Source organism: Anguilla rostrata, chromosome 15, assembly GCF_018555375.3.
Source record: "Anguilla rostrata isolate EN2019 chromosome 15, ASM1855537v3, whole genome shotgun sequence".
NCBI lineage: Eukaryota > Metazoa > Chordata > Actinopteri > Anguilliformes > Anguillidae > Anguilla > Anguilla rostrata.
Window position 1 is genome coordinate 32,809,857 of NC_057947.1, and position 17,587 is coordinate 32,827,443.

The window sequence follows — 17,587 nt, forward strand, 5'->3', positions numbered from 1 at the left end:
TGGAAAATAAAATGCATACCCGATTGAACTGCAGGGACTGAGCCACACGCACACCCCTGTCTCTCGCTCCATTGGTCCGCCAGATATTAACCGATCAGCTCATCATTTCTAATTACGGTAAGCGATGGCTTTATGTACACATTATTTCAGACTGCTGTAAGCACCGTTAAGCAAAACAATTTTGCCGTACGGCGCTGTGTGGAGCTGGGAACTGGACAGGAACCGCACGGACTGTCAGTTACAAAACTGGGATGTGTCAGACAGCATCAGAGCCACAGCATATAAACTAGCCATTGAGTGCCAAATCTGAGTGATGAAGGTCATTCATGAAATGGATTGACAGAATAAAATGTCAATCCATTTGACGTACTGTGTACCACACAAAGTAGGGCTAATCCCTAAAGGAAGCACCATAATGATGTAGGTTTAACAAAATGGATGATGGTTAAATCTGTAATTCTGTCTCTTCACCAGAGTCAACATCCATCCATCCGTTATCTATAACCGCTTATCCTGGTCAGGCTCGTGGGGGCATGCTGGAGCCTATCCCAGCATGTACTGGGCGAGAGGCAGGAACACACCCTGGACAGGTCGCCAATCTATCGCGGGGCATGCATACCATTCGCACACCATTCACTCACACAATTCCTATGGGCAATTAGCCTAACCTGCATGTCTTCGGGCTGTGGGAGGAAACCGGAGTACCCAGAGGAAACCCACGCGGACACGGGGAGAACATGCAAAGCGCCACACAGAAAGGCCCAGGCCAGATTCGAACCCAGGAAGCTTCTTGCTGTTAGGTGCTACTTCACATTGGAGAGCTGACCAAGACGAACATACACTGAGGTAGCACGCAGTGTAATAGTGTACTATATGTAGTATATATAGAGATGGTTTCGCAGACTCCGATTAGAGCCTAGCCCTAGACTAAACTCCATTTAATCTGTGTCCGTGAAACTGACCCATCCTGTTTTAAAATAATTTTATTTGAAGCAACCGAGAGATAAAAGTTATGATGGCACTGTTACTGCACAGTGTTAAATATATGTGCATTGTATGCACCGTGCATTACCACCATTATATAATTCTTTCAACTCTTTCAAGTTTTCTCTTCATTCACCCAACACTCAGTAAAACATTGTCTCGAAGGGAAGGTCAGCCTATTCAGAGTAGCTCAATTCTGGCAGATAAAACTTCTGAATTGCACTTCAGTCCAGACTAACCCTGAAGTCAAATAGGGTTGACCGAAGTGTGTGCTGCAAGATCAATGTCAGACTTTGTACAGTGTGTGTGTGTGTGCTTCCATCAGTTTTTAAAGAGCTGCAGCGCCCTCTAGTGTTCTCTAGCGCCCTCAGCGCCATTACTGTTTTACTGTTTTACTACTGAAATACACTAATGTGGTGACCGTTTCTAAAATATTACGAATAATATATTTTTGCACTGTGCCGATTTACAGTAGCCCTTTTACATTTTAAAATAGACTGCCCAACTACGCAAACTCTTAGTTCATTTCATCTTGGTCTCAAAGTAAAACATAGTGTTACTAAGACTGTTACTAAGGCCAATATGTTTTCTGCAGCCTGGCATTTCACCTAAAAATACCACACGCTGATACAGCCTTCTCATCAAGACACCAAGGAATCATTATAACATATAACATTTAAGAGCCTCACTAATCACAAATAGTCCTTTAATTAATCCCAGCCTTAGAATAAGCAATTTCATTGTCACATACAGACATTACATATTACTGCTACAGAGACACATAGTGGATTTCAGGTGAATTACAATTTGCTGAAGAGTTGACGTTTGCATTTTCAGGCTGTGCCACAAGCCTTCACTGAAGCTATCACAGTGAAAACTCTTATTTGATTATCATTTGGTGCATATAATAGTAATAATAAGAAGAAGAATTAATATTATTATTAGTAGCATTATCATCATCATCATTATTATCATCATGGGCATGGCTTTTCAAATCATGATCTCAAATCCCTTCACAGTGAAGGGGGGAAACTCACCTCAACCACAACCAATTTGTAGCACCCACATTCTTGGCGGCCATTTTGCATCAGAACACCGTAACGCAAATTAGATTAGGTGGAGAGGGAGGAAAGCATCGAGCCAATGAAAGTGGGGGATGATTAAGTGGGCAGGTTGGGACAAAACATCAAGATACCCCCATAGTCATTGTAATAAGTCAGGTGAGTCAAGACCTCAGTTTAAAATCTTATCTAAAAGATAGTTTATACTTATCAAGATAATGAAAAGGAACAGGGTTCTCACTTATAGCAGATGATTTATAGATTACACGTAATTAGCTTTTTTTCCTAGACAGTGGCATTGTGGCAGAAGGGCAGGTTCTGCTCAAGGTTTCTTCCTGTTACCAGTCAGGGAGTGTCTCCTCTGCCACTGTTGCCCTAAGGCATGTTATTGGGGGATTCAGGCCTGGATCACTGTAAAGCTGCTCTGTGTGACAATGCCCTTTGCAGAACGTGCTATACGAAGGAAACTGCAGCAGACGTTTCAACATGTGCTGTCTTTAGTTTACGTGGCGTCCTCGCTGAAGTAGGCTTCAGCGCTTTTGGGTCTGCTGATGTACTTGATGTTCTCCACCTCCCCGCCGTAGTTGCTGGGCTTCTGGAAGTGGATCTCCAGGTGATCTTGTAGATCCTCCTCGTCCACGACGTCCTCGATCCCGCGAAGCAGCACCGTACGCTTGGAGACCCCGCAGTAAGTCTGAAACCAGATACGATGCACACAAGTCTGCTAATTAAGACGTGAGCGAATGGAGACATTGGAGAGTGAATAAGCCTAATATGTAAGACACAACTTCACGGGGTGATATTAGAACGCATGAAGAACGCACTAAAAGGAAAATTAAAAATATCCTTTTTTCAAAAATGAAAATGTCAACAGTGAACAACGAGTCATTGGCGTTTGATTTTCACCTGAAATTTCTTCAGCTGGTATTCGAAAGAAGGCTGGACAGAGACATGAACCTCCTGACTGGCATCGAGGGTGTATTTCCTCTTGAGGGCCAAGCGCTCAGCAACTGAAAAAAATAAATAAAATACAAGGGTTGTGTTTTATAAAGTAGCGTGATGTATATATAGAAATACAATATACAATATAACTGCTAAATATGACACTGGTGATGAAAATGATGCAATAAAGAAGCATTTAAAAAGTAGTCCTCAAGTACACCGTTCAAAGGCTGGTTTAAACTGTTTCACAAATTCATGAGAACGCACAAATCTGTTCATCTGTTCAACAAAATTCACAAGAACACATGAATCTAACAACTTCCCACGGATTTGGAAACAGAATTTTGGCTAGCTGAGCATTTCTCTTTAAACTGAAAGTGCTAACGTGTCCCTTAATGTCTTAAGAGCACGGGCCGTCCCAGCTGTGAATAAGAATGACCTCCGGTGTTGAGGAAGGTGATCTCGCCCGAGCCCGTGTCCATGTTGTAGGCCACCTCCTCCACCTCCCCTCCCCCGAGGCTGGGCTTGGAGAACCTGATCTCCAGGTGATCCCGCATGCGCTCCGCGGGCAGGTGAGGGAACAGGTTGGAGAAGCGCAGCTTCCTCTTAGACACATTCAGGTGCACCTGAGAGGCCGTTAAAGGGTACCGTCATTCGGTACGCACTTATTAATGTGCGCCTGAGTGGGCGTTGAAGGGTACTGCCACTTGGTATGCTTGTACACATGACCTCCGGTATGCATTTTCTGTATGCCTGACCTTCACATGACCTTCGGTATGCACTTATTGTACGCATGACCTTCGACATTACATTACATTACATTTAGCAGACACTCAGAGTGACTTACACAATGTTTTACACAGCATTTACATTGCATCCATTTATACAGCTGGATATATACTGGAGCAATGCACGATAAGTACGTTGCTCAAGGGTACAATGGCAGAATGCGTCCTACCCAGGAATTGAACCTGCGACCTTTCGGTTACAAGACCAGCTCCTTACCCATTATACTACACTACCGCCCACTTATTGTACGCATGACCTTCAATATGCCCTTATTGTACGTCGCTTTGAAATGTGCTGCAGGTGCTGCTTCTGCTCAGTTTCCACAAACCCCACGAATGAGTTACGTTGTGCGCTCACCTCAAACTTCACGGAGGAGCCCAGCGTCACTTTGATGGGATTCAGGTCCATTCTGTTATTGTCAAAAGCCACGGAGCACCTGGGCAGCCTCAGAATATTTTCTGCCACTTTGAGAAAGGATGCACAGCTCAAATCACAACATTATTTACACATTAGCATGGGGGTTTTAACATGATGACATTCACAATCATACCATCTTCCAAACACGTTCAAATTATAGATGATCCAGGCTTTCCAAAAAGCTATTTTTTTAAATAAAATATATATATATATATTTTTTAGAAAACAAGTAATTCCAAGATTGCTCAGGTGAGTTGATTAATTTCCCATAAGGCCACATAAAGGGCTTTAAAACTAAATGCAGACAGGTGAACAGGTACAGTGATGGTAATGGCTCTACCTTTCTCCTCCTCAAACGTGATGAGTGCCTCCCCACCAGCCAGGTGTAGCGAGGGCTTCTGGGTAATGGTGAAGACACCCACAATGTCCTCATAGTTTGTGTCCTCCCCTTCTGTCTCCACCCCTGTGAATGTCACCTTCGTTTCGGGAATGTCTGCTTTAACCTGGGAGGAGGGGGGGGGAGCGGGGTGGGGGACACAGCCAACCATGAGCATGAAGTATTTGTCACGCCCAAGCACCAAATATTTCTTATCAATTCACTTTAATTTCATTCAAAAAAAATTTTTTAACAGTGCTATCCAAAAATGTCGCAAAGACGCTGTACGGGAAAACATGAAACAAGAAAATTTGGAAAGATCGGGCCTGAAACCCAAAAACCCCACAAGTGAGGTAAAAAAAAAAAACACCAGTAGAAAGATCCATCCATTATCTATAACCGCTTATCCTGGGCAGGGTCGTGGGGGGTGCTGGAGCGTATCCCAGCATTCATTGGGCAAGGGGCAGGAATAAACCCTGGATAGGTCGCCAATCTATCGCAGGGCAAACAGTGGTGAGAAAAAAAATTCTTGGGAGGAGCCCGGACGGCTGTTGAATTACTCGCAGAATAAGAGTAAAGCGAATACCTTGGAGAGCTGCTGGAGAGATGAGTACTCAGCCTTCTTGGCTTTCAGCATGTCTTCGTACTTCTGCAGCTGCTGCATCAGCGCCTGATTACTTTTCTCAAGTTGCAGGATACTGTCCTACATGACAACGATGGATACGTTAAAGAGAGAGGATATTGTTTATAACCGAAAGCAGTATGACCAGCATAACCAGCTTCTGGAGAGATGCCACCCAATGCGCTTGCCATACTGCCATCAGTCAGCCATTTGTGGAGGCGCAATTAAAGCTGAACGTAACAGACGCACCTGTTTTGCTTGATTCGTTTTTTCAAAGGCTTCTTCCAACTTTTTCTGTTGCTCCACGAGCTTCATCGTTTCATTTTGGGCTTGTTTTTTGGTCTCCTCTGCGCTCAGTTTCTCCAGGAGAAGTCTGGACTTCTCCGTCTCGGCTTTCTCAACTTTGTTCTGAATAAAATTGAGAGTTGATTTTAACAACGACAAACGCCCATCGCTGGAAGACTGAGAAAATGACGTCAGAACATACAGATTTATAAGCAAAAGAGAATTACCGACCCTCCACAACTCCAGTTCGTCCATGGCTTTAGTTAGGCTTTGCTCTTCCTGAAACAGAGGCTGCTTTTACCAAATACGAAAACCAGTTCAACACACAGTTTATTAGGTTTCGGTTTCACCTTTAAGAATTATACATCATAAACATTCTCTGTTCACTATAAACTTTCAATATTTATTTACTTACAGTCTCCTTCTGGGGCATAACATATTCTGTGGAAGCCATGATGACCTGAATGAACAGTTAAACCAAAGATCTGAAATTGTTTTCCAATTTTATGTCCATGCAGTAAGCTTAGAATCTTACAGCCCTACACAAATGAACATTTCTGTAGACAATATATACATTGTTAAAATATAAACATACATGCGCATTACTTACAGTATTGTATTGGTTTTCTTAATGAGTTCCTTTTCGAAACTTCTCAAGTTAATCGTCCACAGAACAACCAGGTTATTAAGCTTCGGCGTTAGTAGTCTCGCTTATCTTCTCTCGTCCAAACCACTGCGATTATGCTGAACCAAAAGCGAAACTTGTGGATAAAAAATGCACACGCGCGGTGTTACTGTTCAACTTGCTCAAACACCGAAAAAGATTTAAAGGGTTAACTAAACATAAAAAATGATGGCAAAGCAATACTTAAATCAACATATAAAATTATTGTTTGCATTTTTTTTTGTTTTGTTTTCATGCGACTTATGTAGCCTAATTTGTTTTAATCTATGGTAATAACAAATCGACCTCTTTGATTATATCGTATTATTACTTAAAATTGGGATGTATTGCAGACGGAAATCTTATCATCGCGAGTTACAGAGGCCACAGGTTTTCAGTACAAGCAGTAGTCTACCCCTTTCTTATAGGTTAGCCTGGGTTTCACAAGTATTTCAGATCAAAACGGTTGCTTTGTAATGATCGGTTTCCAGTACTTGAAAAAAAAAAGGAAATAAAAGAACACGAAGACACATTTTGCAGGTGTGGATACGGAGTCTACTAGACAGGTCTCTCTACATATGTTGCCCGCAGGTCGCCTCTTTCTGCTGAACATAAATTGGTAGTTTATTGCTTTACTTGAGTTTATGTTGTATATGCAAGGATGGGCTCGCGGGCTGGAGGGATGTAGAATTAAATTTCTGAATAGCGTCTCTCCACCTGTGTTGAACGATGTTGCTCGACACTCCAAGCACTATCCATTGTTTGAATTTGTTTGATTATTGATGTGCCATATAATCCCACGTGTGGCATGAAATGAAAATATTAATTCATTCATTTTGTACACAAATACAGGCTTAACCCTCATGTTGTGTTCTGGGGACACCGCGACCTGGTTCCCAGTGGTTCACTTTCTGTTTTATTTACCAAAATCTCTTCTGTCCAGCATGTTTGTCTATATTAATGTGCTAACATGCTGGACAGAATTTACTTTAGTAAATCTGTTCAACGCAAAATGAGAAAATTATAAAAATCTTACCGTAACAGAACTGAGTTTTGCTAACAAACCTATGTTTGATGAGGTGGTAGAACGCATAACAAGGGATCCGAGACCATTCCTCCTTGTCGTATCTCTCCAGATATGTCCTTGGTGTTTTGCTTGTGGACTCTTCTCTGCAGCTCATTCACAGGTTTCCAGTGTAGGCCTAATTTAGGCCAGGGGACTAGGACCAGCATTACAAAAGCTTGATTTTGTGTTCTTTTTTTTTTTTTAACCCAGTTGTACACTCCTGGGAGGGGCAGCCTGGTTTTATTGTATTGCCAATAAATATATGCCAATATATTTCAGAAAATTTTAATTATTTCTTGAATATTTGTTTTTCTTTGAACAATTTAACCTCAATTAAAGTTTTGATTTATATCATATTTTGAGTGCAAGCTCAAATTAATAACATAAAACAGAAGCCTATTTACCAGATGTGCAAGAGAAAAATCCTAAAATCCTTATCCTTATCTTGGCATTTTTGCAGACAATCTCTCTTTCCAAAAGGGTGGTCAACATGGCAAAATTCACCTTGACAAATAAACTCATTTTGAACTCAGTGATTTTTCCCATCTGAGGTATTTGCCTTACAAGCTGGTCACAAGCCAGAATAACTACATTAAAGCCTGCTGAGACTTTATACAAAAATCTTTTTAACCTGGTTTACCTGTGATTTTACCTGGTTTACCTGTGATTTTACCTGGTTTTCTTCTCTCTGTATATGCTCAGTGACTGCAGATGAAAACCAGTTAGTTTACCTAACTTAGGCACTTTAGCACAGAATTACTGGCAGAACTGCCGACTGTGCATAGTCCCTATCAAATAGGCATAATATAACAAAAATAAACAATAGCGCATAATGTCAGTATAGTTTTTTTAACGTTACATTACTTTCTGATGAGTATCCAGGACAAGTAGCATAACTTTTTTAGACAAAATCTTTTAATGTTATCCATTTGTACAGGTTGCGGTTAATCAAAAAAAAAAAAAAAAAGAAAAATCACGAAAGTTCATCCAAACACACTTGACCTTTAAACACATCATAAAACCTTTCCACATGTACAAGCAAGTTCACATACTTATGGAAATGCACTAAATCGTAAATATGTAGATTTTTGGAAAATATAATGACAAATATTTCACAGCAGTTGTGATATACTGTGAGATACTGCGATCTTAAAGAAGCAATCTATAGACAACGCCTATATTTGCCAATATATTATTAATTGTTGCATTATATTAATTGTATATTTCAATATATTTTTTAAATATATTCTTTTTCCATAGGGGGTTGGCAACATCTGTTGGGTATGAGTTTAGTTTCAGACATTGCAGCTGACTCTTACAGTAGGTAAAGTAAAAAAATAAAATAAAAAAAAGTACCTGACATCACAGTGAGCCATAATTACTACCATCTGGTACCAAATGCCTGACCTGTATACAAACCTTCACTCTCTAAGAGCTCCTGTCGTAGGAACCAATGGAACCAATCAAGTCATGCTTTTGATTCCCAAGTTTAACATGCATGAAATCGCACAACCTTGCGATTATAGAAAACTATACAGCATCACCAAATAAAACCACAGCAGGTGAAAAAAATGCCATTATTTGAAAAAAACTTCAATTTCATTTCCATTATTAAACAAGAGCTGTAAAGTATTCCCGTTTTCAACTAAAAGTGCCTTCCGCAATCTACGCAGACGATACACTCATTAAGGAACAAATCCCTTAATATAAAACACGCAAACGTCAGTCGTTTCACATTTTCGCCGGACTAGTTTCTTCATGAAGCCGTTGTTAAATAAAATAGATGTTGCCAAAAAAAAGAAAAAAAAAGAATCATCCATAAGTTCAAGCACTAGATGAGCCCAGAACCTCCTGGTAGCCAATACAACCAGCGCCTCTGGATTCTGGCCCTGCTGTTGTTACGGGGGGGGGGGGAAACAGTTATCAAACGATAACATGAAATACAGTGAAGTAGTAAAAACAGAATGTTGTCCAGGCCAGTGGGAGGGCACTGATTATACTCAGCTAACCATGCAAGGGAACAGCGGGACCAGGACTGCGGCAGGAACATACCGCAGTCTGGGAAAAAGCTGAATCGGCCAATGAAAACGGAGCGTTCTCAGCGCACAGAAAACCTGGTGAGAGACAGGAGGTGGACCTTATTGCGCAGTGCTGGGCGTCGGCCCGGCTACATCTGCTGGGTGGAGTTGCCGTTCCAGGTGTTGTTCTCGTCCTCGCTGTCTTCCTGAGTCCTTAGCCTGTAGATTTTCCCGTCTTTTTTGAAGTCCTCGGGCCGCTTCTCCAGAACCCGCTTACGGATAAACTCTCTGAGGAAGAGGAACGTTGAGACGCAGGCAAAACAAAAAAAAAAAAGGGGTTTTAAGTTCTCTTTAAAAAAAAAAAAATGCAATTTGCTTCAAGTCAAACAGAAATAGTCAAGAAGACAGGCACATCTTCTCACATGCGCACATACTGCGATTAAAAAAAGTCATTCAATCTGATGAAATCTACGGGCAAATGCAGCATATTTTTTACTAAATGCAAACAGGAGAACAGATCCAGAGAACTCTCAATGACTTTCCCCTCATTTCCTGCACATTCTCTTCTGTTTTTATTATTAATGAGTAATTAAGACACCACAACTGATTGCCATACGGAAACATTAAATTCCAATAAATTCTTTAGACCTATTCACTTCCATTACCACAACCAGGGAGGGTGACCCATATCTTTGGTCTCAGTACTTCTTCCACTGTGGAAAGAGATGCGTTTTTGATGATGAGTTCCATCATTAAGTGAGAACGTCTTCTTGACGGCTTGACTCAAAGGACCCACCTGTTTGGTTGGCTGGACGAGGCAGAGGCGGGGCCAGGTCTCTGGGGCGGGGCCCTGGCGGCGGGGCCAGTGGGCGGGGGGCTGCAGAAGAGGAAGCCGCTGATGAACCTCCAAACCGCCAGCAGGGGGTAGAAGACGGTCCCCAGCACCACCCAGAAGCCCCCGCCTGAGGACTGCACCACAGTGTTGGTCGGTCGTCCCGTCTGCTGCAGAACCATGGAAACGGTAAAAATAAAAATCCACAGTCTAAGATATATCAAGATTATGACTACAACTACAAAAATCACATACAACAGCATAAAAGGCCATTACTATGGTGGGATATTCTCAAGAGAGACACTGAAAGCCAGGGTAGTGGAAGTACATTTGTATAGCAGCAAAGAGCCTTCATCAGAAACCCGCTAGCCTTCCGAAAACACAAAAACACTGACCAAGACAACCAAACCCAGCAGCCATAGCTGCTGTTCTCGGTGCATTCTGGGATTTGTAGTGCAAACGCGCGTTAGCGTTAGCGTCGGCAGGCGCCTCAGCTCTCACTCACAGGCAGCAGCACGACGGACGCGCTCGGAGCGAGCTCCAGCTCCAGCAGCGTCTTGTCCAGGTCCTGTCCGGTGAACTCTCTCCTGGGGAACATGGTGGCCAGAGAGAAATTTCCGTAGCGGTTTCCTACTTCCTGCACGGGGGGAAAATGACGATATGAATCGCCGGTAAGAAAGGATTCATTGGGTAAGGTCCTGGAAGAGACATTAGGCAACCAGAGAGGACCCCCTCTGCTGTACGGATGCATTGTAATTATACACTGTGAGAAAATGGCAGCCAAGGACTGAGTGGTGCAGTCCTTGGAGAGGTACTGCAATAGCTGACATCCACTGACAGCCACAACAAGTCTCAGGACCTTATCCAAGCATGTTTTAAGAGCTATACGTCAGCACAATGTTCATGAAACTTTTCTAAAATCAAAAAGGTCTTTTTTTTTTTTGCCAAACTGGGTAGCTGACCCCACCCACCCGAGCGGCGAAGTCTCGGGCGTCCTGCAGCCGGGCCTCGGAGGGAAACTGGTTGGTGAAGAAGGAGCCGTCCGGCAGACGGAACTGTATCCTGGCAACGGCACTGGGAGGGAAACACAAGCTGCACTGAGAGGAGAAACGCGAAGCCGCTACATCACAACACACCGCATCACACTCCATCCCATTCAATCACACCTCACCACACCAAACCACATCCCATCACATCACACCACACCACATCCCATCCCATCCCATCACATCACACCACATCACATCACATCACATCCAACTGTCAAGGCACCAGGTCAAGGGGGAGCCTAATCACTTAAGTGAATACAGTAGTTTTTCCATACTGCACACATGCAGTTTCTAATCTGAAACAGACAGTCTAATGCCTATGGGACGACTGAAGCACAACTGCACTGTTGTTTGTGTGATGATACAGACAGTGTGGACTCGGTGTGGCTGTGTGGGGATGTGGTAGAGTCTGGTTTGGTCCTGTGGCGTGTGGTGTGGTACAGTGTGGCAGTTTGGTGAGCGGCCTGCACCTCCTCTCTCTGTGCAGCGCCTCCTTCCTGGCCTCCATCTCCGCTTGCCGGGCCTGCAGCGCCGCGGCCTTGGCCGCGTCCACCTCCTCCTGGTTCTTGGCGTAGCGGGCCGCCCGATCGGCCCGGTCCTGTGGGGGGGGGAGAGACACCGGAGTCGCCGTTCACTCGCTGCTATCGGCACGGCACACAGCCCAGGCTGCTGCAGCGCCCTCTGCTGCTTGGGGTGTACACTGCAGGCAGACTGCGCCCGCTGCTGCTCGGGGTTTACACTGCAGTCAGACTGCGCCCTCTGCTGCTCGGGGTGTACACTGCAGCCAGACTGCCCCCTCTGCTGCTCGGGGTTTACACTGCAGGCAGACTGCGCCCTCTGCTGCTCAGGGTGTACACTGCAGCCAGAGGGTCTACACTCGCCTGTACCTGAGCTACAAAGCCCTTTCAGGTTCCTGCAGTGTCCCACTCGCCCAAATTCACCAACCCATTCATACTTTTCCATAGGCTACAGAGCAGGTGTCATTAATTAACCATTAATACTGTGACCCCCCCACTCCCATCACTCTCTCTCTCTCTCTGTCTGTCTCTCTCTCTCTGTCGTCAGCTCCCCCACTCCGCAGCACTGCCAGCGCCACGGACAGCAGCATGCTCACCAGAGCGATCTGCTGCTTGACGCGATCCCGCGCCGCCCTCTCCTCCGCCTTCTCTCTGTTCCTCTCCTCCAGCATGCGCTTGGTCCGGTCCCCGTCCTGCTGCCGTCTGTAGTCCAGCGTCTCCTTCCCCTGCCTCCTGCGATCCATCTCCTTCCTTATCTCCTGCTGCTCACAAACACCGGTGATGTCATTGCGTACGAACGGCCAAACGTATGGTCGGGGAAAACCTAGCTCAAATCTGTCTGCGGTGTGCCCCAGAAATAAGGCCTCTTAAGTCTGTCTGATGCATGCATCTGCAATAACACCCCTCCCTTCACAGTGTTTTCTTCAGGATCTAAACAAGGCTGGACAATACCAAACCAGCATATGTGAAGCCCAGAACCAATAACACTGGCATCTCGCTAAAAATGAGAAGAAATACCTCAATGTTTTATAACTCAGTTGCTTATCAAACAATCTCAAAATTGTCTTGGATTCAAGGATTACTTTAACATCACTATATATACCCATTCCCCCCCTCTACCATCACTACTTCAGATCACACTTATTTGCTACATGTACACTGACAGATGTGATCCACCAGCCTTGGACGTCAGTACAGAGTTCATGTAGGATCACTATATGTCAAATACACTCTGGCCTGTCTTCAATAAAATGGTTTCCTGGATTATTTTGTTCCAACCATCCATCCATCACTGTGTATTGCCTGTAATATAGGTGTGATATGCAAGCCCCGGTTGTTTGTATGCAGCCCATGTACAATCACTCTGTCGTCTTCACTAGAATATCGATCATAAATAAAATTTTAAAAAAGTCCTGCAGAGCTGCAGCGTCTCTTGCGCTGCCTGCAATGCATTCTGGGAGTGCAGTACCTCCTCTTCTCCTGTTTTTCTGCGTTCTCGTCTCTCCTCCAGCTTCTTGGTTAGCCTGCGTGAGAAAGTTTCACGTGAACAAGCTGCTCACAGAGACAGGCTCTGAGCCTGCAGTATGGCAATGCAAAACTCACCCCCGTCTCACCACGACTCACCCCTGCTTCTCCATGACTCACCTCTCCACCTTAGCATGAAAACTCACCCCCGCCTCATCACTAATTGCCATCGAAACTCATCCCTATTTCTCCACAACTTACCTGTCCACCTTGGCATCAAAACTCAACCCTGCTTCCCCATGACTCACCTAGGCATGAAAACTGACCCCCGCTTCTCCATGACTCACCCCCTGCTTCGCTACGACTCACCTCTCCACCTTGGCATCCACGCCCTCGTCGGGCTGGGAGCTGAGCGACAGGTCATCTGACGACAGGCTCCTGTCCTCGGCCGGGGTCACGTAACCTGAGGCTCCGCCCTCCTCTGCGGGCCTGGAGAGCGACTCTGGGGGGGGGGGAGAGAAGGGGAGGGGCTTACAGGTCCTGCCTGGCATCACCCATTCAGTTTCACATACCCAGTTATGGTGCTCTTGTTTTTGCGTTTAGTAACAAACCATAACAATGCAGAAGTGATTCTACAAAAACCAGTACTCAAGAAACCGTTCAAACAATACTGGCAAAGCCAGATTTTACGACTAGCCTTCCAAAGCAGGAAATGCTGCAGTAAGAAAGAACAGTTTTGGCGCTTCTTCCCCTCTCCAGCCCGACTAACTCACCTTTGGATGGGGCGGGTGTAGCGGCGTTCTCTGAGGCTGCGCTGGGTGGTAGTGTGCTGCTGGCTGGTGGGGAGGCTGGCTCAGTGACTGGCTCTGGGCCAACAGCAGGTGGCGGGGATGTGTCCATGTGCTCTCCATCCTGACTCAAGACCCTGTCTGAGACCTCCGCCTCCTGTGCGTGCATCTACCCAACGCATGGAGAACACAACACACGATGAAGACTTCCCTTCACCGCATCAAAACATTTATCGTCTGGTGCAGCAGATACATTCATTCGCTTCTTGCTCAGCACCATCATAGATCTTTGGATGAGCTGAAAGAATGAAAGCTACCCAACACAGATACAAACTTGTTGTGTGTGAGTGTGTCACACATTAGTTGAAATTTCCTTATCAATGCCTTGGTGTTCCCACTAGGTAGCTGTACACAATGCGACTAAATTACATTATTTTTCTGTCACTTAGCAGACTGTCTTATCCAAAGTGACGTACAGAGATGTTTAAACAAAACTTCCACTGAATAAAAACATTAACTCAAATGCAGAAAATGGTGAATAGGTCCCATTTCGAAAAAAAAATTTTTCAGTTTGCTTTACTCTTTCAACACAATTTGGGATCGGAGGCCGTCTGGCTCAAAAAATCTCCCTTCTCGAAGGGCACTGTTCTCAGTATCCAACGGTTTTATTGGCCCTTGATTTACATTAATGCATTTACACTGAACTGAACGCCTCGGTTTCAAACAAATCAACTACTATGAAAATGCCTGGGTATTGAAAAGGGCGAAAGCAATGGCCCCAGTAAAATGTGAAAATGCAAATAACAGCGAAGGCTCCCTTGGATGAGATGGCAGAATAGCTGCGGTCTGATCTCACCTGCTTGACCTTGTCGATCCGCTTCATGAGCTCTTCAGCTGAGACACTGCCAGCAATCACCTCCAAGGGAATGCCATTTTCTCCTATGAAGAAACTGGAGGGGATGCAGACTACGGGATCTTTCAGAGAGCATCAAGGAAAGGACCAATGGGACAGCACTTAGGGGCAAAGAGTGGGGATTTATTTTTAAACACAGCGGAAGAGGTTAATATGGTAATATACTTTACACCCTTGGTGATGACAGTAGCAAACCCCACTTCCTCTTATTATATCAGAGGCTATTTTATAATGGCTATTACTTCATTTTATTACTGTACTCCAGTTCAAGACCCCTGCAACTCATTCAGAATGCTGCAGCTCGTCTGGTCTTCAACCTCCCCAGACATTCCCACGTCACTCCCCTGCTCACTACCCTCCACTGGCTGCCTGTTATAGCTCGCATCAATTTTAAAACATTGGTCCTAGCATACCAGGCAGTCAAGGGATCAGCCCCAGCATACCTCCACAAGATATTCAAACCCTACATGCCAGCCAGACCCCTCCGTTCTGCTACCTCAGGACGCCTGGCACCTCCCCCTCTTCGCACCTGCACTTCCAGAACACGTCTCCTGTCTGTTCTGGCCCCACGATGGTGGAATGACCTCCCCGTGGAGGTGAGAACAGCTGAGACACTGACCCATTTCAAGCGACGACTGAAGACTCATCTCTTCGGGCTGCACCTCTCCCCATCCCTCCATACCTCCCTGTAATCTCTTAAATGACTGTAAATTTAGGGTTGTAACTAGGGAGCTGTTTTGTAGGTGACTTAGTTAATGCACCTGTCCTAACTACTGCTTGTATTTTTTCCATAGACTGCGTTGTTGCTGTTCTCGTTGTGTTAGTGTTAATCAGTTTAACCCTCAGGGTCCAAGTTGAACTATGCGGTTGGACCGGTACTTCTCTCTAGGGGTTTCGTCCTACTTGTTCCTGGTTATGGTTATACACTTTGTTGTACGTCGCTCTGGATAAGAGCGTCTGCCAAATGCCTATAATGTAATGTAATGTAATATTTGTTCAAAAAGGATACAGATTTGAGAAAACTGAACACAGGTTTCACTGCAAGATAAAAAAAAGGGAAAGAACGATTAAAATGTAATGTAACGCGTCACGCAATCTATTCGCTACCTCAGTAGTATTTCTAGTAGCTCACAAGCTCGACAAACAATAACATAATATTGGTTGTACTGTTGTCTTCTAAATTAGTATTTACGGAAAATCATATTTAAACAGCACACACCTTTCCGCATCTATCTTAATTGCGACAAAGCAGCGTTCTGTGGCCTGAGCAACTCTGTCATCCTCCCAACTGGACATCACCTGTGTAGACTGCTCATCGTCTCCTGAAAGAGAACCCAGTTAATTTCAGTGCCCAGGCAACACTGGAACGTAAGAGAAACGGCATGAAAATGCCAGACCATACGATCTCTCCATCAGGTCAAGTCATCTTACGCATTTTCCCCGCCCGTAGCAATTGTTGTCATAAGAAGGTGACATTTAACAATATAAAATATGTCATGTTCTAAGTTATCATGTGTATAGAAGCTAGCGCGTAAGCTACCATTCTGCTGTTACAAACGTTATCTTAGTTTTTGACTTAGCTAGTTAATCTGTTGATATTTTACACAAAAAGGTTTTTAAGGTGAACAGTTAGCTACCCACGTCACATTTTAATGTTCATTGCACAGTTCATGAAATACTGTGATTCCTAACGTTAGCCTATTGGCTTTTTAAGAAGACAACTAGCACGCTAGTTAGCTACGTCTAAACACAATGACATAGCTTATTTCTCCAAGCTCATCAGCTAACTAGCTAGCTAGGCCCTGTCTGTAGTCTGTGCTGACAAGAACTTGTTAACCGCTTTACGAACAGCTACCTGTAATAACGACGACAAAGATGGAGTTCGCCTGTTTGGCTGAGACGATGGCAGCGGGGATCGAGCCATCAAACCAGAGCATTTTTGCTAAATTATACGTATCAATCCACCACTCGCTGTTGTAGTCCTTGCTCACATCAGACTCGCATAAACATTCGCTGTCATGCAACAAGATTGTACGGATGCAAAGTGTACAGGGAATTGTAGTCCATATGATTTCGACGAGCGCTATGGTAGCTGTAGTTCATTTAATGCTGCGTTGTCGTGTAGTAGGGGTCTGCTGGTTTTGTTGTTCCTAGGCACCAATTAAGCAATTAAAGTAGTAGATTTCACAGTCAGTTCCCTTCTCCTGGTTACTTGGGTCTGGAAAGCTTGTGGCTCACGATCGAATTACGGGTCTTAAAAGACCTAGAATGTCTTTCTTTGTAAATTTCACTGGACCGCAACAGCGGGGCCAGCCCTACAAACGCGAATGTCTGTGACTGACTGAATCACTGAGTGAGTTATGACGTCACACCATTGGTCGGCCGGTCCAGCCATATACTAGGTTTTAACTTGGTCTTGTTAATTGACATTTTTATTTTCACTTATACACAAAGTATAAGTAATTACTACTAGTAAGGCTATGCCCAGCATTTACGACTAAGCCCAGCATTTACCACAAAATGAGATCGTAGCTCATTTTAACAAGTCATTTATCAATGAAATATATAAAATTAGAGAAGATGAAACCATTAAATTATTTCGTAAGTGCACTTACTGTTAAATTATGACACGTTTTATTTTATAAGGCATAAATTATCATGATTTGATTTATTTTCAAACATTTGTGCCTGCAGGTAATACCATACCAAAATCAATTTTGAAAATTAAAAAAAAAATCATACCACATTAAAGGCACCAGTACAGATTTTACTCACTGCATGCCAAAAAACAACCAATAG

General features: G+C 44.1%; 2 protein-coding genes across 4 annotated transcripts; both read right to left on the reverse strand.

The window, feature by feature from the left end:
• Positions 1-1,673: 1,673 nt before the first annotated feature.
• On the reverse strand, positions 1,674-7,191 carry nmi (N-myc (and STAT) interactor). 2 transcript variants are annotated; one of them, XM_064310148.1, is made up of 11 exons: positions 7,177-7,191; positions 6,087-6,237; positions 5,892-5,936; positions 5,708-5,755; positions 5,441-5,599; positions 5,156-5,272; positions 4,534-4,696; positions 4,134-4,240; positions 3,427-3,613; positions 2,952-3,055; positions 1,674-2,739 (listed from the first exon to the last, which is right to left on the reverse strand). In XM_064310148.1, exons 3-11 carry the CDS (start codon positions 5,928-5,930, stop codon positions 2,548-2,550), a joined length of 1,116 nt encoding a protein of 371 aa, XP_064166218.1. In that variant the 5' UTR covers positions 5,931-5,936; positions 6,087-6,237; positions 7,177-7,191; the 3' UTR covers positions 1,674-2,547. The 2 variants fall into 2 exon arrangements, with proteins under 2 accessions (XP_064166218.1, XP_064166219.1); XM_064310149.1 differs by lacking the exon at positions 7,177-7,191 and having other exon boundaries at positions 6,087-6,248.
• A 908-nt stretch (positions 7,192-8,099) lies between these two features.
• Positions 8,100-17,083, reverse strand: LOC135240552 (UBX domain-containing protein 4-like). 2 transcript variants are annotated; one of them, XM_064310151.1, is made up of 13 exons: positions 16,644-17,083; positions 16,008-16,110; positions 15,798-15,826; positions 14,732-14,850; positions 13,861-14,044; positions 13,457-13,589; positions 13,092-13,146; positions 12,220-12,384; positions 11,576-11,703; positions 11,028-11,130; positions 10,562-10,693; positions 10,021-10,223; positions 8,100-9,512 (listed from the first exon to the last, which is right to left on the reverse strand). In XM_064310151.1, exons 1-13 carry the CDS (start codon positions 16,723-16,725, stop codon positions 9,374-9,376), a joined length of 1,575 nt encoding a protein of 524 aa, XP_064166221.1. In that variant the 5' UTR covers positions 16,726-17,083; the 3' UTR covers positions 8,100-9,373. The 2 variants fall into 2 exon arrangements, with proteins under 2 accessions (XP_064166221.1, XP_064166220.1); XM_064310150.1 differs by having other exon boundaries at positions 10,021-10,226; positions 16,644-17,079.
• Positions 17,084-17,587: the final 504 nt, after the last annotated feature.

Coding starts and splice junctions, on each gene's coding strand:
- nmi (XM_064310148.1), bottom strand. CDS start 5,930: ATGGCTTCCACAGAATATGTTATGCCCCAGAAGGAGACT. Junction 5,756..5,891: donor TTATGCCCCAGAAGGAGACT/GTAAGTAAATAA, acceptor CCTCTGTTTCAG/GAAGAGCAAAGCCTAACTAA. Junction 3,056..3,426: donor CACCTTCCTCAACACCGGAG/GTCATTCTTATT, acceptor TATTTTTTTCAG/TTGCTGAGCGCTTGGCCCTC.
- LOC135240552 (XM_064310150.1), bottom strand. CDS start 16,725: ATGCTCTGGTTTGATGGCTCGATCCCCGCTGCCATCGTCTCAGCCAAA. Junction 11,704..12,219: donor TCAAGCAGCAGATCGCTCTG/GTGAGCATGCTG, acceptor CCCCCCCCACAG/GACCGGGCCGATCGGGCGGC. Junction 10,227..10,561: donor CGTCCGTCGTGCTGCTGCCT/GTGAGTGAGAGC, acceptor ATGGTTCTGCAG/CAGACGGGACGACCGACCAA.